Source organism: Eptesicus fuscus, chromosome 6 (genome assembly GCF_027574615.1).
Source record: "Eptesicus fuscus isolate TK198812 chromosome 6, DD_ASM_mEF_20220401, whole genome shotgun sequence".
NCBI classification, from domain to species: domain Eukaryota; kingdom Metazoa; phylum Chordata; class Mammalia; order Chiroptera; family Vespertilionidae; genus Eptesicus; species Eptesicus fuscus.
The window spans coordinates 69,610,021-69,636,817 of record NC_072478.1 but is presented as its reverse complement, the minus strand read 5'-3'; the positions used below and the strand labels follow the sequence as shown (position 1 = coordinate 69,636,817).

The following is a 26,797-nucleotide window of genomic DNA, read 5'->3' as shown; positions in this document are numbered from 1 at the left end:
TACAAAAGGCCACATACTCATGAGTCCATTTAAATGAAATGCCCACAATAAGCAAATAGAGAGAAACTGAAAGCAGATTAGTGGTTGCCAGGGGCTGAGAGTGATAGAGGGATTGGAAGATGATGGGACTGATATAATGTTCTAAAAATGGTTATGGTGAAGGTTACATAACTCTGTGCATATACTGATAATCACTGAATTGTATACTTTAAATAGATGAATTATATGGTATAGGAATTTAACTTAATAAAGCTAGCATAAAAATAATGCCGATTTCTATAGTTATTAAAACAACTGAATTAATTAATTAAAACCAGCAGGAAATCCTAGGTCTAGATGGTTTTTTTTGGTGATTTCTTCCAACTATTTAAGAAAGGAGCAACACTACACCTGACCCTAATTCTTCCAGGGAACAGAAACAGGGCAAACATTTCCCAACTCATTTTATGAGATCAGCATAATCTTGATAACCAAAACCTGACAAGGTAAGAAAGGAAAAATACAGACCATCTTTCTATCAAGACAGACACTAGTACAGTATCCCCAAACAAACTGAATCCAGCACCATATTAAAATAACGTATCCCACCCAAGTGGAGTTTATCCCAGGAATGCAAGGATAGTCAACATTCTAAAATCAATCAGTGTAACACTATTTTGACAGAAAAAAAGGAAGAACTATCATATGATAACCTTATAAATGCAGAAATATCACATGACTGGTTTTAATACCCAACCAGAACTTTCCACACAACCTCTGAGCAGACCAAAAGGGAAGTTTAATCTGATTGACAGCTACTAAAAACCTAAAGCAATGGGCATGCTTACTGTGTGCTCTGAGGTCAGTTCTGAAAACAGGGTGCCTTCTATAGAAACGGTAATAATTCTATCCTGCACTATTGAAGGCTTTTGCCAAAGCGATGAGTCAAGAAAAGAAATGAAAGGCATACGAATAGGAAACCAATAAAACTCTATAGACGATATGAGAGTTAACACCTGAATGTGGCAAGGATGCAGGAAACAAGGGCAACATGAAAAATCAGCAGCAGAAACAGAAAGCAGATTTCTAAAATGTTATTATTATTTAAAACAGCATCACAAACCAGTAAATCGGTAGGAAGGAATCTAATAAAATATTTGCAAGACCTCTGCACTTAAAAATGTAAAATGTTATGCCACGTTCATACATTGGAAGCCTCACTATTGTGAAGATGTCATTTCTCCCTAAATTAATTCTATAGTCAACAAATCTCATTTAAAGTCTCAGCAGCTTCTAAACACACACACACACACACACACACACACACACACACACACACACAGAAATGGCAAACAGATTGTAAACCTTATATGGAAATGCAAAGGCCCAAGAATAACCAAGACAATCCTGAAGCACAAAAACACTGAAGCTTTGGTAACTAAAATAATGTGGTTCTGGCTCGAGGGTGGGGGTTGGGTGGGGAAGAACAATGGAACAGAAAAGGCAGTCCAGACGAAGACCTGCACAGCCACCAGGATGGCTGAGATAAAATAGACAGGAAATGCCCACGGCTGGCGAGACTTGGAGCACTTGGAATGCTGGAATTCTCCTCCACGCTTGGGGAGACGATCGTCTTCTTTGGAAAAGGTGTATTTACTGAAATTTAACATCTGCACACCTCATGCACAGCAATTCTGCTGTACAGTATAAACATACAGAAATGCACACATATTTTCACAAAACACATACAAGATGGCTCGTAGCAGCACTGCTCATTATAGCCCCAAACCTGGAAATTATTCAAATGCCCAACAATAGAACGATGAATAAAGAAATGAATGATCCAAAACTACACACAGCAACATGGATACATATACTGGCTCAGCTGAGGACTAAAGAATCTACACCATGTGAGTCCATCCATCTAGAACTTCAAACAGGCAAAGCTGGCCGATTGTGTGTGTGCATGAGATGGCGGGCAGGTCATGTGCTGTTCCTTGGCCTGGACACAGGTGTGCTGTGTCTGGCAATTCATCACACAGCATTTAGGAAATGTGCTCTTGCTTGTCACACAGAACATACAATGAGGCAGACATCAGAGGTATGAATATGTTGATATCAGAATGTCAAAAGCTATTTGTGGTTGCAGACACAGTATTAAGTGTGTGTATTCACTGCCTTTCCACTGCCTCCTATGGAAGTGCCTTAGCTTGCCCCCTTCCACCCCCCACCCCCAGTCACTGTGGCTTCAGAGAGGCTGGTGGGAGAAAGGACAGGAAGGCCAGAATCAAAAGGAGCTGGAAACAGAGCGGGAGACTTTTACATTGCAGAGTGAACGTGATTGGGAAAGTGAAAATGACTGATGTGGAGACAAACTGGAAAAGGTCCAGGAAGGCAGAGGAGGAAGAAGGACCAGCGCTCCTGGAGGAAAAGGCTGCGGAGGGGGGTGGGGGGAGAGGTAGGGCAGGCTAGAGAGATGCAGGGACCCCCCAGCTGACTGCCTGGAGTCAGGGTTTGGTGGTGATTTGAGCATGGCCATGGGCACCTGGAGCCATTTAGGTCGAATGACAAAGAACGGTACTTTTAAGTTGTGAAGACAAAAAACAAAGTTCAGAATACCATGCATCATTTTACTTCTGAGGAATTTAAAAGTGGGTATTTGGTTGCCCTGGCCGGTGTGGCTTGGTTGGTTGGAGTGTCATCCCCTACACCAGAAGGTGGAGGGTTGGATTCTCAATCAGGGCACATATCCAGGTTGAGGGTTCAATCCCTGATTGGGGCGTGTAGGGGAGGCAACTGATCAATGTTTCTCTTTCACACCAATGTTTCTTTCTCTCTCTTTCTAAAATAATAAACAAACAAACAAATAAATAAATGTATGTGGGTATTTGTTTAAGTACAGGAAAAAGTCTGGCAGAATGTGCACTAAAGTGATTAAACATTTACATCCAGTTCATGGGATTGCAGCAGGTGGGGAAGTGGAGGTACAAAGCAGACTTTTTTTTTTTTAACTTTAGAGCTATGGGTTTTTCTGTGTTTTTTTGTTTTTTTGTTTTATTTTTGAGTAGGGACAGTGGGTTAATTTTAAGCACAGTTTACTTTTACAATAATAAGTTTGTAAAGACTGGAAAGGGGTCCCTGGAAGGAGTGAAAATTGATGAAAGAAATACAATAACAAGATATGCAGATGACGGTGTGGAGGAAAACTAGAAAAGGTCCCAACAGAAAGTAGCAAAGAAGTCCATTTGAAATGACTGCTGGTGAAAGTGAAAGAAGAAAGTGCCAAAGCAGGACTGCATCTGAACATCAAAAAGACAACAGTCATGACCACAGAAGAAACACACAACTTTAGCACAGGCCATGAAGACGCTGAAATGGGTAAAGATTTTGTTCCTTTTGGTTTTAGTCATCAATTCCAATGGAAACTAAAGCCAAGAATTCAAGGGAAGACAGAGACTCAGAAGGGCAGCAACGAGAGCGTTAGAAAAGATCACTAAGAGCAAAGATGTGTCGTTAGAGACCCAGGCTGAGATCATTCACACCCTCGTATAGGCAGTTACTATGTATGGATGTGAAAGTTGGACAGTGGAGAAGGCTGATAGGAAAAATAAGTGGATTCACTGGAAACATGGTGTTGGAGGAAAGCTCTATAGATATCGAACTTCCCAAAAGACAAACAAGTGGGTCCTAGCCTAGGACCTAGAGCAAATTAAGCCTGAAACATTGCTGAAAGCAAAAATGAAAAAAATTGAAGCTGTCCTACTCCAGTGCACCATGAGCAGACAGGGTTCTCTGGAGAAGACAATGATGCTGGGAAAAACAGAAGGCAGCAGGAAAAGAGAAAGACCAAATATGAGAGGGATGGACTCCATAAAAGAAGCCATCGGCATGCATCTACAGGAGCTGAGCAGGGCTGCTGGGAAAGGGCTTTGTGGACATCACTCATTTGTAGGGTCACTGGGAGCATGTAACACAGTGAGGTAGGAAATGAGCAGCTCACTTCCTAAGTGAAGCCTTGGAGACCAACTCAGTCGGCCTTAGGGGATTCTGGTGAGGATCATCCCACAGCCATTTCTGAGAGGCTCACAATCTCTGCCCCCAGTGAGGATGGGGCAGATCTGGGTTCATGCATCACTTCTCCATCCCCCCTCACCTCCACCTTCTTCCACAAAGGCAATCTCCCTACATCCCGAGGTACCCTCTCCCTCCTGCAAGCAATCTCTCCTGAGCATCTTCCCCCTCCACACATACAACGCCCCCCTCTTTACTACCTCCATGGTGAAGGGGCCAGTGCCCCAGTGCAGAACTTGACCCTCATAGTCCCCTCTACTCCCAGTCCCTGATGGAGCTCCTGGATCCCTAGTGGGGAAAGAAAGAGTTCAGAATGTACACTTCAGGGCACAAACAGGATCAGAGAGGCACTACTTTGCCCTCCTGGAAATTAAGCCCAAACCCTGCCTCATGGGTGACGGGGGAGGAAGAGTACAGTCACTCCCGGGCAGCAGCTCCTGGTCTTCCTCAGGAGACATCCCCTGTCCTCTCAGAGTACCCCACACACAACATACAGAGAAAATGCTGTGAGCGAGTGGGCCACAAAGGCCAATTCTGAAGAAATGACCAGACAACAGGCCACTTCAAACCCATTAGGGTCATAGAAATCATGACCTGGTGGGGAAGGCAGCTCAGCCGGCATTCAGGCATTCAGTCCTATTTCTAAAGATGGGGCTGAAGAATAGAAAAGAATAGTGGGGTGGGGAAGAAGAGCCTTGGATCCTGAGGGAAACCCCAAGACCACCCAAAAGAAAGGACTTTAAAATGCTGACTACGGATCTTCTATGAGGAAGCAGTTGCTCTCCTGCCATCTGTGAGCAGGAGGTTCACACAGGGATTCTGGCATCAAAGGAACGAAGAGTCTGAGCAGAAATGACATTCTTTTCCGTGGAGGAGGCAACAAAAGAAGAGTGCCCCACCCTATGCTGTCCTTGCTCCCTTAATGCCCACGAAATGATCTGTGTCTGGCTCTCCCACCTCCTGGGGACCTACGGGTAAATAAACAGACTTTATTAGATGCCTACTGTATGCCAAAAATGTTCTGAGGCTACACTGAGATCGATGTTCCCCGTACACTGATCTGAGTGTATCCTGAAAACAAAGCCATCAGGTACATAATGCTATTCCATTTTACAAATGAGGAGTCAGATAAGGTGTCTGAGGTCCCATAACCGATAGGTGGCACAACTGGCATTCACGGGCAGGCTCACCTGCATCCAAACCCAGACTGCGAGCCCCCCATTGCATCCTGGCACTCAGGTGGGGGGTGCTCTCTGGGCCTCTCAGCCCTGCAGTGGAAGCCCCTGGGGCAGAGGGGTGGACACGGGGTCGAGGCCCACCCAGGACTCTCTCTCCTGAGACCGTGAATCTTGGGCAAGAGACACACAAGAAAGAGTCGGTGCAGATGCTCGGCTGAGGCTTCTACTTGGGGGCGGCCCACCCTTCCCTGCAGCCTGGACCTGGGAGCCGCCCGGAATGCTGCCTTCCCACGCCTCTTCCTCAGCAGGCACTTCGCCTCTGTGAGCGCCTGCGTTCCTTCCACTACTTCCCCTTTCCGTCTCAATCTGCCTGAGTGACTTCCTGTTGCTAGTGACCAAAGAACGCTCATTTGTTCGCCATCCATCGGGTCTCCTTCCCTCGCCTCTGCTCCCAGAACAGTGCAGGCCCACAAGGCCAGCCCTCATAGCCGCCTCCCTCCTCCCGCACCAGCTGGGCCGTCCCGGGCTATAAACACTTAGGGAGGATGAAATGAGAACACCACGTGCCGGAGTGGCCTTGAGCAATCTAGATTAAGAGATAAAGGAAAAGTGGGGATATTTCCATGTGTTTTGGTCATAACCAATCCTATCTACAATTTAGCAAGGGCAGCTCTTTCTGTCTATGCCCCTAGCCCAACAAGGATGGAAGGCACACATGAGGATGGGGCGGCAAGTTCATGGCAGGGCATGCCTGTGCCACCTCTCAAGGCTGGGGACAGCCCAGCTTTGGGGTGGCACACAGAACCTCTGTGAGATCTCGGGAGGAAACACTGAGAGGCTCGGTGGTCAAAGGAGAGAGAAGACATGCAGAGAGACACGTGTGTGGAGGCGAGACTCCCAGACCAGGGAGCCATAGGGAAGTGCCCAGGTCTACACAGCTCCCAAACCCTCCTCAATATAGGCAGTTTAGGGATTGGAACAAATCAACAAACGACAAGTGCTGGCGAGGATGCGGAGAAAAAGGAACCCTCGTGCACTGCTGGTGGGAATGCAGACTGGTGCAGCCACTGTGGAGAACAGTATGGAGTTTCCTCAAAAAACTAAAAATGGAACTCCCATTTGACCCAGTGATCCCACTTCTAGGAATATATCCCAAGAAACTAGAAACACCAATCAGAAAGGATATATGCACCCCTATGTTCAAAGCAGCACAATTCACCATAGCTAAGATTTGGAAACAGCCTAAATGCCCATCAGCAGATGAGTGGATTAGAAAACTATGGTACATCTACACAATGGAATACTACGCTGCTATAAAAAAGAAGGAATTCTTACCATTTGCAACAGCATAGATGGATCTGGAGAGCATTATGTTAAGTGAAATAAGCCAGGCAATGAAAGAAAAATACCACATGATCTCACTCATTTATGGAAAATAAAGAACATTATAACCTGATGAACAAAAAGATAGATACAGAGGCAGTAAAGCATCGAACAGACTGTCAAACTAAAGCGGGAAGGCTGGGGAGTGTTGGGGAGTTGGGGAAAGAGATCAACCAAATGACTTGTATGCATGCATATAAGCACAACCAATGGACACAAGACACTTGGGGGGTGGGATGAGGGCATGCGACAGGGGGTAGGGGAGGCTGGGGGAAGGTCAATGGGAAAAAAAGGAGATATATGTACTATTATGTAATACTTTACTATTTATATATATATAAAATTTAGGGATTGGAATAGGAAGTGTAAGCTGCAAAGGGTTGAGAAGGCTTTTCAGGAAGAATATTGCTGCACCATTCCCCTGTAGGAAAACATTTCTGACAGAGTGGCAAGTACCCCAAGGCATCAGGCAGGACCGGATCTGATTCATGGGAAAGGGACCTTGGCCAGAGCCAAACCAAATGCTAATGACTTCCAATCATTGGCCTTGGAGCCAACTCAGAACTCAGCAGAGCCAAGCCCTGGCCAGAGTTAAGCCTAAAATGATCAAGGAGAAAAGGCCAAGAGGTAAAAAACATGGGGAAAACGGAAAGGAAGTAAGGATAAAATCTAACCACAAGACGGGGCCAACACCTGAGTCAAGAAGCTGCCCCGTGCAGGCTGGCGGGCTCCTGGACAGTGTGGAATTCAGGAAGGACAATGTCACGGTGGCAGCTCTTTTACAGCTTTTACTACCCATTCTCTGTAACAGTCCTCTAACAGACTTGTGACTATGACTCCACAACTCACCCAAACATATTGATAAAATGAGCTGAATTCCACGTGCTCCTTTAGTGAGGGTATAGTTTGTCCTTTCTTCCCTCACCCTCATCTAACACTCACAGGAGGATCTGGTATGGGCTGAGCCCCATGCAGGCACGGGGTTTCACAGGCTGGGGGAGGGGGAGTGACAGGCAAGTGAAGTGACCTCAATTGCAATATGGACTGTTTTGAGGGATACCCACCCAAAGTGTGGTAGGATCAGAGTGGAGGGGGCCATACATTGTGCCCAGAAAATGGAGAAAGTTCCCAGAAGAGGTGAGATTAAAGCTGGACTATGAAGAATGAATATGGATTCTTCAAGTAGAAAGCCAGGAGGGGAGCTCAGCAGTGAGATCCATCTGGGCTTGTGTCCCTACAGTCAGATGCTGTGGCAAACTCAATGCCCCGAAGAATGGTTAGATGAAGTGCTCCAGCGACACAGAGCCACCTCTGAGTTCTGCACCGCTGGCTATGATCTACAGGAGAGCCTGCCCAAGTGTGCCCATCCAACCTGGCTTGGTCTGGCAGGGAGCCCACCTCTGCAGCCATGAATGTCAATGTGGGCGTCAGAGCAGCAGCTGCACTTCTGGATCAGCTTTATGAGAAAAGGAGACTCGTCACTGTGTCTACACTCACAGCCCGAAACCTCCTCTAGAGGCTGCAGCTGGGAATGCTATAGCAAGCACGGGGCGGCCTGGATCTTGGACGTATCACCGTGGTAGATCTGGTGGGCGTGTGCCCGACCCTCGACCCTCGTCAGCAGGATAGGAGCGGAGATTATGCCTCTGGCCCTCGCTCTGCAGCTCAGGTTGTTGCTGCGAATCCCTCCCTGTTTCTTCAGCATGGTGCTCGTAGATAAGCATGGCACGGGCAGGACTGCTATGTCTTCCTGTGACACCTGTGGCCCTCTTCAACCTGACAGACACGCTCCCCTTGAGAAAGGAGGCGATGGTCCTGCAAGCTGAAATGGGCCAGACCTGTAACTCCTGATGTGATGGGTCCCCTCTTCTCTTTCTGCAGAGTGCTAGGCACACGAAAGGCCTAAAAAATATCCTTGATGTACAGATTTTTATTTGCAATTTTTAAAGTCAATTTTATGATGACCTTTCTTTGCACTTAAAAACTAGCACAATGTTTTTTTGTACTTTGAAGTATTCCAAAAACTGATATGACTATATTTACTATTTCTGACTCTCTTTACTCCAGATGGCTGGTTAATTTTGTAGAGAAATTAGAAACCACAATCATACACATGCTTTCAATATGTTATTCAGTGTGACAGGTAACTTTTCTTCAATCTTTTTTTTACATAAAACTTTTACTAATAAAATATTTTGAAGCAAAAAGAAAGACAGGCGGGGAGAGACATTTCAAGCAAAGGAATGACACATAGGTGCTGACTGAGAAACAGTCACCCTTTAGGGCAAAGGAGAAATGGGTCAAGAGAGGAAAGCAGGAATTAGATTGACGCATGCCAACACAGACTGCACATTTGATCCTGAAGGCCATGGAGAACCACGGAAGGCTTTTAGATCACACATCGCTTTGCTCCAATCCTGAGGAGGCATGGAAAGGATGATGGGTGATGAGGGTCTGAAGAAGGCAGTGGTGGTGGTAGAGGGAGGGCTCAGTCAGCACATGAAAGACAGGATAAGAGAACTAATGGACTGGAGAGAGAGAGACGAGGGAGGAGGAGAACCCTGAGAGAAGTAACAGAGAAGGTAAATGTGACAACTAGTTCCATTTATCATCTGACCCATGGCGCCCTGATATGTGGTCGAACATTAATCTGGATGTGTATGTGAGGATTTCTGGAATGATATTAACATTCAAACAGGTGGATTTAGAGTACAGCAGATTGTCCTCCATAATCAGTTGAAGGCCTGAATAGAACAAAGAGAATTCCCAAACAAGGGAGGATTCTCCAGCAGACTGCCCTTGGACTTGATCTGCAACATCAGCCCTTCCTGGTTCTACAGCACATGGCCTTTGGACTCAAACTGGAACATTGGCTGTCCTAGGTCTCCAGCTTGCTGACTCACCCTGAAGATTTTGGACTTGCCAGCCTCCATAATCACATGAACCAACTGCTTAAAATAAATCACTTTTTAAAAAATATATTTTTATTGATTTCAGAGAGGAAGGGAGAGGGGGAGAAAGATACAAACATCAATACTGAGAGAGAATCATTGATTGGCTGCCTGCATACCCCCTACTGGGGATCGAATCCACAACCCAGGCATGTGCCCTGACCAGATATCGAACCGTGATCTCCTTTACCCTAGTATAAGTCGATGCTCAACCATTGAGCCACGCCAGCCGGGCATAAATCACTTTTTATATACATATATCTTTATAAAGATACATGTCTATAAAGATATATATCCTTTTAAAAAAATTGTTGACACTATTACAGATGTTCCCCATTTCTCCTCCTTTGCCCACCTCTACCCAGCCCCCAATGCCCCCTCCCAAGATATGTGTATTAATAAAAGTGTAATATGCTAATTAGACCGGATGTCTTCTGGACATCATTCTGGACGTCCTTCCTGACGAAGCCGGGGCCCAAGGGAAGCTGGCCCGGGTCCTGGGTGCTGGAGGGAAGCCGGTGCTGGCAGCTGGGGGAAGGAAGGCCTACTCTTGCATGAATTTTCGTGCATCGGGCCTCTAGCATCTTTATAAAGATACATACAATCTCTTTATGGAAGATTAATTATTGGTTCTGTTTCTCTGGAGAACCCTGACTGACAGTGAGGAACAGGCCTGCCAGCCTCCAGAGTAAGGAAGGAGGCAAACCCACAGCCCACTGCTGTCTTCACGACCACCCCCAACATACGTGTGCTCAGCGTCAACACACACAGACGACAGCCCGCTCTGGCCAGGTCCTGTGCCACTGCCTCCACCTTATTGTGCCATTTCATCCGGGAGCTGCCTGGGTACCTCCTCTCAGATGTCCCACAGTCATGTCACCGTGAATAGGTCAGAACAAACTCCTCATCCTCTTCTCCTCCATTATAGCAAATAGCACCAATGAAATTGTCCAAGTCAAAAATCTGGGTGTCATCCAGAATTGGAGAGTCATCATCTCTCTCCCTCATTCCCCACTGCTCAGTTGTCCTCCGAGTCCTGCCAGTGTAACCTCTAAAGTACACATCTACTTCATCCAGTCTTTCCACTGCCTCCACCACCATGCCCTCAGCCCAAGCACTGGTGACATCTGGCCTAGACCATTGCAATAACCTCCTAACTGGCTTCCTCACTTCCTCAACCCCCACTTCCCTCTCAGGCACTTCTCCAAGTCCACTCTCCATAGGCATTAGCCAGAGCTTTGAAAACATAAATTGGACAATGTCACTTCTTTATTTTCAACCTAGCAACAATTTCCCACTGCTTTTTGGATGAAATACACACTCTTCCATAGCCAAGAGGGCCAGGCCACATGGACCTGACCCACCTCTCCCACATTATCTCATCATGCCCTCCCCTGCTTGCTTCAGACACTGACCCTTCCCAGTTCCTAGATGACACCCCAACCTCTTGGCTGCCTAAGAATCAACTTGCTATTTTGAGGAACACTGGAGCATCTTGGGATGCCTGGCTTCTCATCACACAAATCTTGTCATCAGTGTCCTATTCCCAGAGAAGCTTCCCCTGGTCTCACTTTCTAAAGAATATCTTAACAGCCCTGACGGGTTTGGCTCAGTGGATAGAGCGTCGGCCTGCGGACTGAAGGGTCCCGGGTTCAATTCCGATCAAGGGCATGTACCTTGGTTGCGGGCACATCCCCAGTGGGGGTGTGTGCAGGAGGCGGCTGATTGATGTTTCTCTCTTATCTATGTTTCTGACTCTATCCCTTTCACTTCCTCTCTCTGTAAAAAATCAATTTAAAATATTTTAAAAAAAAAGAATACCTTAACATCAGCACCCCTTTAACCCTCTACCAAAGGACCCTATTCATGCCGCCATAGCTCTTATCGTAATTCACAGTTATCATTTATTTATTGGTTTACCTGTTTCAGCTCATTTGTCTTCTCTACCCTAACCTGGGCACCTGGAATGGAAATTCCATCAGAGCACAGATTTTGTTTTGTTCACCTCTGGGCCCCCAAATATAACAGTAAATATTTTTGAATGAAGAATAAAACCTATGCTTGGGATTATTGTGCCACTATTAAAGGGTAGTTCAGCCCTGGCCAGTGTGCTCAGTTGGTTGAACATCATCCTGTGCACTGAAAGATCACCGGTTCGATTCCCAGTCAGGGCAGATACCCAGGTTTCGGGTTTGATCCCTGGTCAGGGTGCATGCTAGAGGCAACTGATCGATTTTTCTCTCAACATTGATGTTTCTCTCTCTCAAAAAAAAAAAAAATCAATAAAAACATATTTTTTTAAAAAAAGAATAATTCACTGAGGCCTGGAAAAGTTCAATAACTCACACAGTTCTAATTGGCAGATCTAGGACTCAAGTTCAGGCCTGTCTTATTCCAGAAGACCTGCTTTCTATTACTCTCCATGGGTTTCTATGTGAAACAACCTCTATGGTGCCCCTCTCAGCTTTAAAAGATCCTCTAGAAATATAGTGTTTACTAAACACAAACATTTTCCGAATACCTGTGAGGGTCAGGTATCCTGCTGAGTGGACAGTAGACATTAAGTCAGATGGAGCTATTTCCCAGGAGGTGGGCAGCGTAGGTGTGTGACCCAGGAAGACATCTGGACAGGGCTGTGTCCAGCTCAGGGCCAGAAACAGAAACTGTCTATTTTTCAGGTAAATACTTTTTAGCTGTTTTACTTGTTGTTCTGGACTATTCAGAAAATGTGCCTGGCCGGTGTGGCTCGGTGGTTGAGTGTTGACCCATGAAAAAGGAGGTCATAGTTCTATTCCAGACCAGGGCACATGCTAGGGTTTCAGGCTTGATCCCCAGTGGAGGGTGTGCAGGAAGCAGCCGATCAATGATTCTCTCTCATCATTGATGTTTCTCTCTTTCCCTCTCCCTTCCTCTCTGAAATCAATAAAAATATATTTTTTTAAAAAAGAGAGACAATGCAAATAAGAAAAAAAAAATGAAGGGTACTTATAATGCAATCACCCACTGTTCACATTGTGATGTTATTTTGCTTTAAAATCAGTTTTCTCCCTATTGAAAAACTGTGGCTGTATTTCCCCTATAAAGGCCTCCCTGTGTTATTTTCAATGTTTTTGCTACTACAAGTGATGCTCTGATAAACATCAACGTACAAGCACCTTCACACAGCTGTCAGAATATATAAAGAGACTAGGAGTGAAAGTGCTGGGAGAAAGTTTGTACTTTTCAAATTTTTGTTTATATGCCAAACTTCCCTCCAGAAAGATGGAAACAATTTAAACTTTATCAATCTGATTGCTGAAAACTGATATCTTCCTAGGTGTTTCCGCAATTATTCATGACATGGACCATCTTCTAAAGCGCCCAGAGCTGTGCCTGGCGCAGAACGGGTGCTCAGTAAGTATTCACTGAAGGGAAGTGTCACCATTTGTATTTTTCGACTGGGGAATCCATATATTCAAATCCTTTGCCTATTCTTCCACAAAAGTATTTGGCTTTCCCTATTCTTTTGTGAGAACACTTTCTATCTCATGACTATGAACCATGTGTTTGTTATTTATGTTGAACTTTGTGTTTTACTGCCCCTGATTTGAACTTCTGTGTGCTTTCCAGTAAATTTTTAAAATATTAATTATCCTCTTCTTTTCAATTCCTGCTAGAATTCTATAGAATTTAATGAATATAGTGGGCTCCCTCTGGTGGTCACAAGAAAATCCCTGGATCCCAGTGGTTAGTAGATAGTTAAACCTTGAGACTTCTATTTACAGGACACGGTACATTTTATAATTAATAGATTCCGAGTGGCTAGACGAAGACTTAAGAGAAGACTTCTAATTATTTTCTTCCATTCATCAGTGGATCTACAAAGTGGTTCGAAAGGCCACTGTCCAAAACCATGCTTATACGTCTTGCCTGCCAAATCTCTCTTTGGGGATTTCCTGTGTCTACTGGGGCATCACCCTTCCCCCAGGCTTGTAGCCTTGGGCACCTCTGTCCACTCCCAAGCCCATCCATCCTGTTTGTGAGTTCTGTCCACCACATGGTCCAGGGACTGTGACAGCTGCTCCCTGCCATCAATTCTCATGGCCCTCATTCAAGTTCTCGTGACCTCTCCTCCAATGAAGTCATTAGCAGACAGTAATCATCTCTCCTTCACGTGCCCAGCACCATTCTAGGGTCAGGGCACGTGATAGGGAACAAGACAAGGTCCCCACCCTCAGCACCCTCTCAGAGAGTTTCTCTGCTGGAACCAAGTCTGCAATCCTGATCTGAGGTGATCTCTCCCTCCCTTTAGTCTCTGTAGGACTTTCCTCTTCAAACTCTTTTCGTTCTCAACATATTATAGTTCTTCTGTGCTGTTGTCCTCCAACGGCCAAGATCTGCAATCCCTCTAACAACCTTTGTCAAGATTGCCCCCAGGACAATTACAGAATAGGGAACAGAGAGATGAGTGAATGAATGAATGAATGAACAAATATCTATGCATGGTAGAGAGGAAACTGAGAACATTCTCTAGAGAATTCTAGCCCTCCCCCAAAAATCAGACACATAAACTATTCCCTTCCTCTTTGCACAGCCTGACATGTATAGCTGAACTGTTGTTACGCTACTTAAATTTACCATAAACTCAAGTCAAGTAGGATTCAATACATAAAAAAAGTATCATTTTAAAAATTCTACAAATAAGAAATAATTGGAAGGGGGATAACAATTTCCAGCACCAAAGTACTAGGAAAATGTATTCCCTTCGCTAAGCTCTTTCCCAAGCCAATGGCTTGAACAAACAGGCTGAATGCAAGCAGTTTCTTCCAAGTCTGTTCTGTTCTGTAACATTCCCACAAGCTGTCGATGGACGTATCAGGGTCTGTGTCATTTCCACGTTGTGCTTGGTGCTCTCCTCGGTAGAGTTTCACTCCTCAGCCCAAACTCCCAAACACTTTGCAGAGCAGTGAAACTCTAACTCTGATTAATCTGCCTCTTAATTTCTGGAAGGTCACCCTGCACTGCAAGCACAGTGCACTTCATGTGGAAACCACACGCAATGTCGCTGGTCTAGTATATAAGGATACAAAAAAGGCACAACACGGAAATGGAGGGTATCAGCACAGTGACGGAACGTTCTGAGTGTTTCCAGGGCAGGTGGAGCCTGGTTAGAAACAGGGAGTTGTGTGCAGGGGCAGCCGCCCTGGAGGCCATGAGTGCCTGACAGGAGTCCCCAGGCTACACAGTCTCTTTTCTTTCTGGGTCTCTCACTCCAGGGCTCTGTCACCAGCCTTTTCTCACCCACGTCCCAGAAGGACATTCCAATAAAGCCTGCCAAGCCTTTGTTCTTTCCCCCCAGAATAGTCCCAGCCAAACACCAACTCTGAATTTCCTCTCCCTCCCTCTCTGACAGCCCCGACTGACGTCAACGAAAATGAAGAAGGTAACAGGTTGCACATGGTGGATCTGCGCTGGCCTGGGGGCGATGGATCTGGCTTAAGAGTGACCACCACGGACTCTCAAGAAGCAGTGCCAGGCCCTGTTCTGAAGCCTCTACATGTATTTACTCATTCAATCCTTGCAACAATCCTTTAAGGTAGATGCTATCAGAAACCCCATTTCACAGATGAAACGCTGAGGCACACAGGAGATAAATTACTCGTCCGAGGTCATGGAGGTAGTGACAGAGAATTTGAACCAGGCAGTCTGGGTTGAGAGTCCAAGCGCTTTCCCACGGGGCCACGCTGCCTGTTGGACAAGTTCAGCAGCAGGAGGAGACCTGTGTGCTTCAGTGGCTAGCCAGCTGTCCCTGAAGCAGGACTGAAGTGGTCACCTCCCATCTGTGTGTACGCAGCTGTATCATTTTCTCTTCTGGGGAGAGCACACTAAAATTCTCAGGGCAACCCCCTCCCCCATTCTCAGCCCACATTCTGGCAGCATCAACACCAACCCCCATCCAAGAAAGGTCACATGACCTAGACCTAGCTGATCAGTGCAGCCATGCTCCGGGCACAGTAATTAGTTCAGGGATAGGCACCTGCCCCAAACCAAGAAAGTCCGGGTCAATTCTGGGACATTTTATTTAATTGTGGTAAAATACATGCAAAATTATGTATTTTTACCATTTGAACTTTTGAAAAGTGCACAATTCCATGGCATTTACTACATTCTTAATGTGTACAACCATTATCACTACTCAACATTGCCAGCACTTTCCCATCTTTCCAAACAGACACTCTGTGCCCGTTCAACAATAGCCCCCTGAGTTACTTTGCTAGGGCTGCCATAACAAAGTACCATAGCCTGGGTGGCTTCAACAAGAGAAATGTATTTTTTCATAGTTCTGGAGACTGGAAGTCCAAGATCAAGGTGTTGGCAGGGCGGGTTCCTTCAGAGGCCTCTCCCCTGGGCTGGTCTTCCTCTGTGTCCTAATCTCCCCTTCTTATAAGGACACCAGTCATATTGGATTGGGGTCCACTTTAATGACCTCATTCTAACTCAATTACCTCTTTAAAGACTATATTTCCAAATACAGCCACTTTCTGAGGTACTGGGGGTTAGGAATTCAACACGTGAATTTTGAGGACACAATTCAGCCCAGAACACTTCTCCATTCCCTGCTGCTGGGACTTTTGAGAAGCAGAGCGCTCTGTCTGTTGGGGTTGCCGAGAAGGAGTGATCTACCTGTGGAGCTGTTTGGGGCCAGCTTCAGGCCCCGAGGAGAGACTGTCTGAAAATGACACAGAGAAGAGCTTAGAGATGGAGGGAGAGGCCTTGAGCCTGACACACCTGATTTTGGCTATGCCTCTGACCTTTTCATTTCCAGTTACATGCGTTAATAATTTCCCCTTTTTTGATTTATTAACGTAGCATGGTCAGAACATTAGTTAGTGTTCCGAGGTTTCTAATAAAAGAGCTAGTTAATGCAACCACCTTTTACATCAGAGTGGCCCACATCTCCACGATGTGCAGGATGGGACACACGACAGCTGTTCACGTGGATTCAGGCTCCGAGGTGCCAGCCCTGAGCCGTCCTTTGGAACTTCAGAGCACAGTGAGGCGGGGTGCTGCTGGAGTCTCCCACAGATCAGGCTCCAGGGCCACCCCCACCCCCAGCCCCTCCTGCAAGGTTTCAGGATTATTGCTCTGAGGGCCACCTTCCCCAACACACTATGGGCTCCTGTCCTCCAGCCCAATGTCCCCCAGCCCTGCAGCATGCCTGGCTTGTGATGGGCCTTAGGACAAAGCACGGGGAGCAGAGGACAGGGCGAGCCGCAGCCCTCCTTCCCTCCACAGCTTCCCCGGAGGACGGTCTTTAATAACATAGGACAAGAAACAAACCAGCGTCCCTGTGGGGTCCGGTCACATTCCTCAGAGGACAGCCCGACAACCAGACAGGATTCCATCATTTAACCCAAACAAGGCAGCACCTGCTCTCCAGTATTGGACTGAGTCAGACCATCTCAAAGAGAAATTGCAAACTGAAAAAAGCAACACAGGGACAACAACCTCTGATAGCATTTGTTTAAAAACAGGAAGGAAGCTACTGGCTGAAATGTCCATAAACTCCCCAAAATCAGGCTGTCTGTACCATAGCCACTAGCCACACATGGCGATTTAAACTAAGATGAATTAAAATTAAATAAGAATTCAGTTTGTCAGCTTCAAGGGCTTGATAACCATGAGCAGCTAGTGGGGCCGCCAACTGGACGACTGGACGATGTGCATTTCTATCATCTCACAAAGTCCCATCAGCCAGTGCTGCTCTGGAAGACTTCAGCCAACTGGTAACAGCCCCTGGGCAGGGGAGCAGGAGAATGGGGGGGGGGGGGGGTATTTTTCACATGTAATCTTAGATAGTCTTTGAACTTTTTTTTAACACATCGTATATTATTTCCTACTGAAAGTTAAACATTTTAAAACTTCAAACATTTTTAAGCATTTAAATGCACAGGTAACATAAGAAGGTTGGAATACGGAAGGGACATGGCTCAGTTGCAGGGTCTGTGGAAGGCTGAGAAGAGTTTAGGGGCAGCTGTGAGAACAAGCAGCCGCAGGGGCTTCCCAGGGCGCAGCCTCACACCTGAGCCACACTCGCACCTCATTCATGCTCACACCTGAGCCACACTCGGTGGTGCGGGAAGCTCCTCTGTCCCTCCCATTTCAATCCTCTCAGAAACCTTGTAAGGTCCTCAGGACGATTATTATTCCCATTTGTTTTCATTTCCTAAGGCTGCTGCAACAAATTCCCACAAACTGGGTGGTTTAAGATGATGGAAATTTCTCATCTCCAGTTCTGAAGGCCAGAAACCCAAAATCAATGCATTGGCAGGATGGGTTCCTTCTGGAGGCTCTGAGGGAGACTCCCTCCCACGCCCCTCCAGCTTCTAGTGGCTGCGATCACCTTCCACGGTCCTGCCTTGTCTGATCTTGCCTCCATCCTCCCAGGGCCTTCCCCTCTGTGTCTCTGTGTCCCAAATCTCTCCCTCCTGTATCTTACAAGGACAATCGTCACTGGATTTAAGGCCCACTCTAAATCCTGGATGATCTCATCTTGATATCCTTGACTTAATTATATCTGCAAAGACCCTATTTCCAAATAAGGCAGAGGTGGGGAGCGTCCGGCCCTCGAAGGTCCTCGAAATCATTTGGTCTGGCCCTGCCAAGGCTTTAGGGGTGAGTTAATTAAATGTTTGACCAAACATAGCAGGCTAATTTTTTAACTTGATAATTTTGTATGGCCTGCAAATGAGGTTATAAATATCTAAATGGCCCTTGGCAGAAAAGAGATTCCCAACCCTGAAATGAGGTCACATTTATAAGTATGGAGGTTAGGACTGGGACATATCTTTTAGGGAAACACAATTCAACCCACTACACCATTTTATAGATGAGGGGTGCAAGGCTTGAGGGCCTCTCACGTGTCCAAGATCACAGGACTACTTCAGGGCCCAGCCCTGCCAGTCCCCCTCCACTGACTCGGGCAGGAGCAACAGCCTGCCCCTCCTCTCGGCCTCATGGCTCCCCCAGAGTGTCGCTTCACAATGGGCAGCACACACAGAAGAGCCGCCCCCTTCTCTGGCCTCGATTATCAGTCTGCTGCCTCCTAGGATCTGACAAAAGATTACACTGTCCTCCAGGCGTGGGAAGGAGCCAGGCCAGGGGGATCTGCGGGTATCTAAGATCAGATGGGACCCAAGCTATGCAGGGTGGTCTGTGTCTGGACTCCCAAAGTCTGCAGGGCAGATCAGAGCCAGAGAGAAAGGGAATGAGTTAAGGCTTCTGGTGTTGGAGAAAAGGCCTCTGTTGGAGAATGTGCCAGCCCCCGGGGTTTTGCATCAATGTAGGGCTCTGGTCCAAAGGGCTCAAGTGAGTCTTCCAGCTCAAAGTGACAGGAGAGAAAGTATAGCAGGCATGGGCATGAGTGTGCATCGGGGCCTGGCCACACGGACCACAGCTGCCAGGATGGCTTGATGGCAGCCACGCGCCCTCGACAACAGCAGCACAGTGCTGACTGCCAGCAGGGCCCTTCCCAGAGAGCAGAGAAGGTCACTGTCCTCTTGTCAGTGGGAACTAGAGGCTTTGACCAGCCTTTCAGCCTCCAGAGTTTTCCCTGAAACCCTCTTGGGTCCCCCAAGGAAAGGCAGGTCACAGGGCTGCCTCTGGGTCATGGGCTTTGACCTATATTTTCTCTATGCCTTCAAAAGCCTATAGAACCCACTCCAATGTTGTCATCAGTTTTTGGTGAAGACCCTTATAGTTAATAAGTGGAAGACCAAGGGTTGGACCTGCCTTGGATTTATTCGGGAGCTCGGTGCCCCATCCCTGCCTCCTCCTCCCAGTTCATCTGTCATATGTATTTGGGACTTTCAAGCTTCCTGTCAGCAGCCCACAGCATGAAACCCAGTTCACTTCACCATCCAGGTCATGCCTACAAATAGAAATAGCTGAAACAAAAACTTCACTCCAATAGTTTTTATTCAAGTCTATGCTAGTTCAACATTTCAAAACACTGCTGTAACCCACGGAACTGATTTCATATCTTATGAATGCATTGTGCTTCCCAGTTTAAAAAACATCCTCAACACTCAGAAAAAGTGTGTGTGGGGGGATCATTCCTATTTTATACATTTTGCAGATCATCCCAATATTATTTATGAGTCTGGATTTTTTAAAATATATTTTATTGATTTTTTACAGAGAGGAAGAGAGAGAGATAGAGAGTTAGAAATATCGATCAGCTGCCTCCTGCACACCCCCCACTGGGGACGTGCCCGCAACCAAGGTACATGTCCTTGACCGGAATCGAACCTGGGACCTTTCAGTCCGCAGGCCAACGCTCTATCCACTGAGCCAAACCGGTTTTGGCAAGTCTGGGTTTTTTTTTACCCCATTGAAACACAACTTCTGACTTACTGAACAAATAGTGATGTCATTACTTGTCATATCCTTTTCCTCCTATCAAAACCTTGGGGAGGTCCTACTACTAAAAGCTAGCTCAAGCTGGACCATCAGGTCCTCTCCTGCTGGGCCCCCAGAGACTGAGTTTTCACACCAGGAGGTCCACCCTTGCAGACATCCTGGGCATCTCCCAACCTTGAGATGTTGATGATCAGTGAGCTTCATTCCTGGACCAGTGAAGGAGGTTGGGAAATGCCATGCAACTTGGCTAATGGAAGGTGTGACAATAAGGTTAAGGGCCACTGGCTCAGCTGCTCTGATCTATAGTCTGTCACCTTGTCCAACATGGAGAGAAGCCTGGGAAGTATTATGACTTTCCACTCATTCACTGCTTTACACACCATCCTGCGAGATGTTAATGCTAACTCTAAAAATGCCAGGGCTGCAACTACACACCTAAATTCTCAATCATCGTCTGTGCAAAGCTCCCATGAGGACAACCAGGAAGACCTGATATGAATCAGGATTCGGGCCACATGAGTTAGGAATCAACAAATCCCAGTTCTATTCACAGCCATACTGGTCTACACCACCAAAACCCAAGAGAGAGATAGATGATTATTTGAATAATTCAGACCATGTTTCCTGCTCCCTTCATCTATCTCCACCAAAAGAAATGAAAACAAACAAAAAAACCCACACAAACTATTTGGACAGATTATTTATCACGACCCCCCCCCCCATAAACCCCCCCAAGGTTTGAAATAGAGATAAGATCGCAATGATAATACTCTGTGGCTGGTTCGTGCCTGTTTTTCTATCTTCAGAATGGAATGGCTGGTACTGTCCCAGCATCTATGCCTTGATTATAAGTCATCTCTAATTGTTCTCAGTTCCCCCGCCAATACCACCAGCCCCATCAAACCGAAACAGTTAATCATGCTGTGGCTCTTTGACTGATGACATGCCTGCCAGGGAAGAGGTAGGAAGAAAGGCCCCATGATGGGCCACAAGGTACAACATACAGCCTGAGACCCAAGGCAATCATCTTGACCGTGTCCTTGGCAGTTTTGAGCAGACAGAGAGAGAAGCCAGGCCTACAGAAGTCAGGAGCCAGCAAGGATCAAATGTCCACTTACCCGGAGGGCAGACACATTCCGATGGCGCTTCCCGAACAGTCCGGAGCTTGACTAGTCCCTCCAACTTCTGAAACAAGAAGAAAAGGGAGGAGAATGAGGATGAGCTTGAGACCAGAGAGCGGTAAAATAGAAAAATCAGCAAAAACCAATGTATCAAGAAAAAAACTAGATCGACAGTGATGGGGGGTATTTTTGAGAACATTTTTAATAGGTCATTAAATTCTACAGACAGTTTTGGAATGAGAGAAGAAACAAAAATAAACATCGAGCAATTAGTTGGGAGTCCCTGAAAAGAAGGCGGCACATTTCTGCTTTGTTATAACATTTTCAAACACAAATCAAGGAAAGCCAAAACAACCGTGCGGTCCGAGTGAAAGTGGGAGGCTGGGCAGGGCCCTGGCAGCAGCTTTCAGTACTGGATCACACTGTCCGCCCTGGAAGCCCCAGGCCCCTCCCAGCCCACCGAGCTCAGACCCAATTCACCAGGCCCAGGCCCATCCAACAGGATGGCATTTTTCCTTTCTTCTTACCTGTGGGGATCTTGGCCTAGAAAATTTGGCTCTGTACAATTCAACAAAGATCTCTGCGGATGCCCAGCCTTGTGCTCCATTTAGGCGAAGGGAAAAGAATTACCACAGAAACCAAGTCAGAAGTCACAGCTCTACTAATATGACAGCTCACAGTACAGCTTGGCACCATCACTGCCTGATTTGACCCTAGGAGTAACCTCCGTGGCCCGAATTATTGTTCCTGCCTCACTGAGGGAACACAAGGCGGAAAACAAACAAACAAACAAAGACAAGAAATTAGTCGCAAATCCCAAATCTAGATTTAGGAAAGTGAAGCAATTGGTCCATAACCCCCAAACTAGCCTAAGCTTGAGTCCTGACAAGAATATGCAAAGTATTAACTTTTCTCTAGGAAAAGCAAAACAAAACAAAAACCCATAAAAGCCTCTCTAAAAGCAAATCCCAAATGTGTTAACCTTAGTGAAAAATGCACTATGACGGGCAGAAGGAGTACTTGAGTTTCAAACATGAAAATGTAATTTTTAAAGCACTGCTTTGTCGGATGTGAAAAGGGCACCCTGGTCTTGAGCCCTTGAGGCCAAGCCTGAAATTTTCACAGAAGACGGGACTCCAGCCAAGTCCTGTATTGTCTCTGGCTGGAGCAGCCCAGCACCAGGACCCGGAGCCAAAAAAAAACCCCACCATAACCAGGTTAGCTCCAGCTGCCTGCAAAGCCTCTATCCCTGTCTCCAGTCACCCTCATTTTCCAGATGGGCAACAGACAACAGATAGAACTAAGGCCAAGTTTTGGGGGAGCATGCGGATGTGTGGTCATGACACCTTGGTGGAGGGGTGTGAAAGCAGTGCTGCAGCAGGCAGAGGGAACAGGGTGCTGCCTTTAAATGCATCCAACCTCTCCCTCCTCATGGCACCTCTGGCCCACAAGGCCTCCAAAATCTTAACATGGTCAGGTCTCAGCCCCAATTTGGTTCCCCACCTGCCATGCACTCCTGCTCTATGCTGGAGCGACCTTCGAGCAGCCCCCATCCCCCAGAATGCCTCCCACTCTAACCCCCCAGAGCTTCTCCAGGGCTCCCATGGGCGGGGGTGGGGGGGTGGGGGGGGGGGGTGGGGATGAGAAGCAGCAAACACCACCCCAGCCCTGGCCTGGTGCACTGTTCCCACGTGGGTCCTCACTGAGCCCAAGGCTGCAGAAGCTGCCAGGGCATGTGGACAAGGGTGGCACCTCAGAACTCACCTTCTCCCCATTGTATCCGCAGATGCTATTATCGATTTCAAAATTTACCTGGAAAAAGAATCCAACCTTCTAGTTTAAGCCAATTTGTTAGTGGAGCTCTCATCTGTTTTATTGTTGCTGAATAGACTAGAAGTCACATAGTCCCCTCCCCCCTTTCTTAAACAAAAGCATTTAATGATAAAAAAACAAAACAAAATGTGTAGCTTTTAATGACTGCTATCTCTTCTGGGCCTCTGCCCTAAAGGGGAGGGGGGCTCTATCGAATACTGATAGGAAACACAATGACGTTTAAGCTACTCTTATGTTAAAATAAAAAGCTAACCAGGAAACTATTGATGAAAAGGTAAAAAACAAACCTTACTTAATGCTACTAAAGGGATCATAAATTACTGGGATTGAATTTTTGTTCTGTCATTTATTCTAATTCCTTTTATGCATTCATCTTTCTGGATCAGATGGTGAATCTGCAAAGTTTTCTCTCCTAATCCTCTACCCTCCCCTGCTTCCAGGCCCCTAACTTTCTGTGTATTTGTAACTGTCCCTACTAAGAACACAGAGGGAAATGTTTGAATTAGAAACCCAATCCCACAATCTTTATTTCCATGTGCTTTTTTTTTTTAAATGTTAAGAAAATATTCTTTTGTGTCCAGGTTTGTAAGAAATGACTTAAAAGCTTCGCCTTTTTATATTCGATTATCTGGTAGTACCCCTTGCATCTGCAAACAATATGGTCCTGGTTTTACATATGCAAACAAGTCCTGACTCCAAAAGTAAACAAAGGATGAGTTTCTGAGAAAAGACGAAGACTTGGGGAGCATTCCCTCCAGAAGTGTGGAGGAGGAGGAAGAGGAGGGGGACTTGAAGTTTTGAGGGAAGAATGGCAAGAGCAGAGGGAAAATTAATCAGGAAAAGTCATGATTTTTAAAATAGCATTACATGGTCAGATGATAAATTTATTAACAAGCTGTTGGAGCACTAGTCTGGAACATTTCACCAGATTTTCTATCACATCGTCAAATGGTTACATTTTGATGAAATATGAATTAACATACAAAAAAAGATGTAATGATTTATTTCTGTAAAATGCTCCATATAAAGCCACAAAGACATTCTGATCCTTTGACAAAAAATTACTTTAGGGAATATACCCTTGAGGAAATAAATCAACAGAAGCAAAAAAAAAAAAAAAGATATTCATGAGGAAGTTGTGCCTCAAAACAGTGGGAGGGACTGTGAGTCCCTTGATGAAACTGTCATATCTTCATGAAGTAGCATTATGAAGACCATACAGCAACAAGGAACAATATTTATGGTACAATAAATAAAATGTCTACATCAGTGTAAAAATTCAGGCTTGGGGTGGCAGCAATGAGCAAATACCACTCACTTCGGTATTGGAATTATGGTAATTTACTTCTTTAGAAGTTCTTTCTGTAGTTGTAATACCATCTTCTCAGTAAAAATAATAAAATAAAATAAAATAAATAAAACCTTGGATGTACAAGAAGAGCCTAAATGAAGCCCTGAAATCTCCCTGTTGAGGACAATTTTTGAATGATGGACAGATGACTCTGATTCCTCAGGAAGATCCAATTCCAGTATCAACTCTGCTAATGTGCAACACAGACCTTAAAACAATGATTGTAACTGCACTGCATATGTTCAGAAAGCTAAGTAGAGGCATCAAAAATATTAAATGGCCTAAACTGAAATTCTAGAGATGAAAACTATTATGGCTAAGATGCAAAAAACAACAACAACAAGGTATAGGGGATTAATGGTAGATTAGACATTGCAGAAGAAAAGATTAGTGAACTGGAAGTTAGCAATAGAAACTATCCAAAATGAACACACAGGGAAATAATTTTTAAAAAAGAAAGAAAGAATAAGCCCTAGCTTGGCTCAGTGATTACAGTGTCAGCCTGTGGACTAAAAGGTCCTGGGTTCGATTCTGGTCAAGGACACATGCCAGGGTTGTGGGCTCACTCCCCAGTGTGGCGCATGCAGGAGGCAGTCAATCAATGATTCTCTCTCATCAATGATGTTTCTATCTCTCTTTCCCTCTTCCTTCCTCTCTGAAATCAATTTTTAAAAAATAATTTTTTTTTAAAGAAAGAATAACATCAGTGAACTTGGGATTTTAAGTGTCCTAATATACAGGTGATTACAGTCCCCAAAGAACAGAAAAATAATATTTAAAGTAGTAATGGCCAAAATAATTTTCAAAACTTGAAAACTATAAACCCACAGATCCAAGAATCTCAATGAAACTCAAGCACAAACACATGAAGAAAACTACCCCATGGTATATCATGAATTAAACTGCCTAAAACCGGGGATAAAAGCAGGCAGAGAAAAAAGACATATGGACAAATGAACTCTCATACATTGCTGGTGGGAATGTAAAATGATACAATGGCTTTGAGCACAGTTTTGCAGTTTCTTATAAAGTTAGTCATATACCTATCAGATGATCAGTCATTCCATTCCAAGGTATTTATACCCAAGAGAAATTAAAGCATATTCCATATGAAGACTTGCACATGAATGTTCATAGCAGCTTTGTTTGTAACAGCCAAAAAGTGGAAACAACTCAAATATCCATTAACACGTGAATGGAAAAACAAATTGTGGAATATCTTCATAATAATACTTGATAATAAAAAGAATGAACTAATGATACATGCAAAATTATCCAACAAAATGTCAATAATTATATTGAGTGAAGGAAATCAGACCTCTCTCCCCTCAAAAAAGAATGCATGATTCCATTCATACAAAAATTCTACAAAATGGAAACTAAGCAATTGTGACAGAAATCAGTAACATCTGGTGGCAGGTGGGGAGGGATGGAAGAGAGAGAATTCAAGGAGGCAGAAGAAACTTTTAAGGGTGATGAATGTGTTCACTACCTTGATTGTGGAGATGGTCTCACAGGTGTGTACATGTCAAGACATATCTAATTGTACATTTAAAATATGTCAGTTAATTGTATGCCAAATATACCTAAGAAAGCCAAATAACAAAACCCCCAGTCACGGCTCCCACAAGCTTGGCCGGGGTTGTGGAGCTGGTATCCTGGGCTCACCACACTAAGCTTCAGGTTCCGCCTCAGTGCCAGGTAAACCTTGCTACAGTCAGGTGGGTGAGAGCAGCTAGCCCTGCCCAAGCATTTGGCAGGAGCTCAGACACTTTTCTCTCAGGAATGTGGGCTTAATCAGGGACTCCCACTGGCACACAGAGTCACTCTGTTCCAAACCACATTGGCAAACATTTCCTTAATGGTCCCTGCTCAGTCCCTCAGTCCCTCAGTGTGTTTTGAAAGGGTTGGTCTGCAAACAAAATGCAATTCTTCAGAAATCCTTAATTTGTGTTCCCACTCATTATTTTTCAAACACACTTCACTTCTCATCCAACCTGCCTTCTGAGATTTTCCACCCTGGTCTGACAAGGAAATCCCACCATAGAAATAGATGGTTTCCATCATGGCTTTTGACCCATTGAGGAGAGGCCTCAGGCTGCTCCAGTGTATGGCTTCCAAGCCTTCTCCACACCATGGCTAGTCTTCTCCAGAGGCCCAGCCACCATGTCTGGCCTGTTTAAATCCCAACACTGAGCCTGGCCGGCATGGCTCAGTGGTTGAGCATCAACCTATGAACCAGGAGGTCACGGTTCAATTCCAGGTCTGGGCGTATGCCCAGGTTACGGGCTTGATCCCCAGTGGAGGGCATGCAAGAAGCAGCTGACCAATGATTCTCTCTCATCATTGATGTTTCACTCTCTCTCCCTTCCTCTCTGAAATCAATATATTTTTTAAAAATAATAAATCCCAACACTGAGTTCCACCTGCTTCCCATGGTCACTGCTCTCTTGGTCCTGGCCACCGTGTCTGGGGTTTCCCCTCATGTGTCAAGTCTGATTAGATGGTGTTAGGGGCTGAGTCATGTCC

General features: G+C 45.6%; 1 protein-coding gene across 1 annotated transcript in view; it reads right to left on the bottom strand.

Annotated features, from left to right (window-relative positions):
* The window catches only part of COL23A1 (collagen type XXIII alpha 1 chain), a 260,225-nt gene that overhangs the window by 218,659 nt on the left and 14,769 nt on the right, over positions 1-26,797 (bottom strand). Inside the window, exon 2 of the mRNA XM_028150086.2 lies at positions 21,082-21,148. Within this exon, the coding sequence (XP_028005887.2) occupies positions 21,082-21,148 (67 nt within the window). The remainder of the gene's footprint in view (positions 1-21,081; positions 21,149-26,797) is intronic.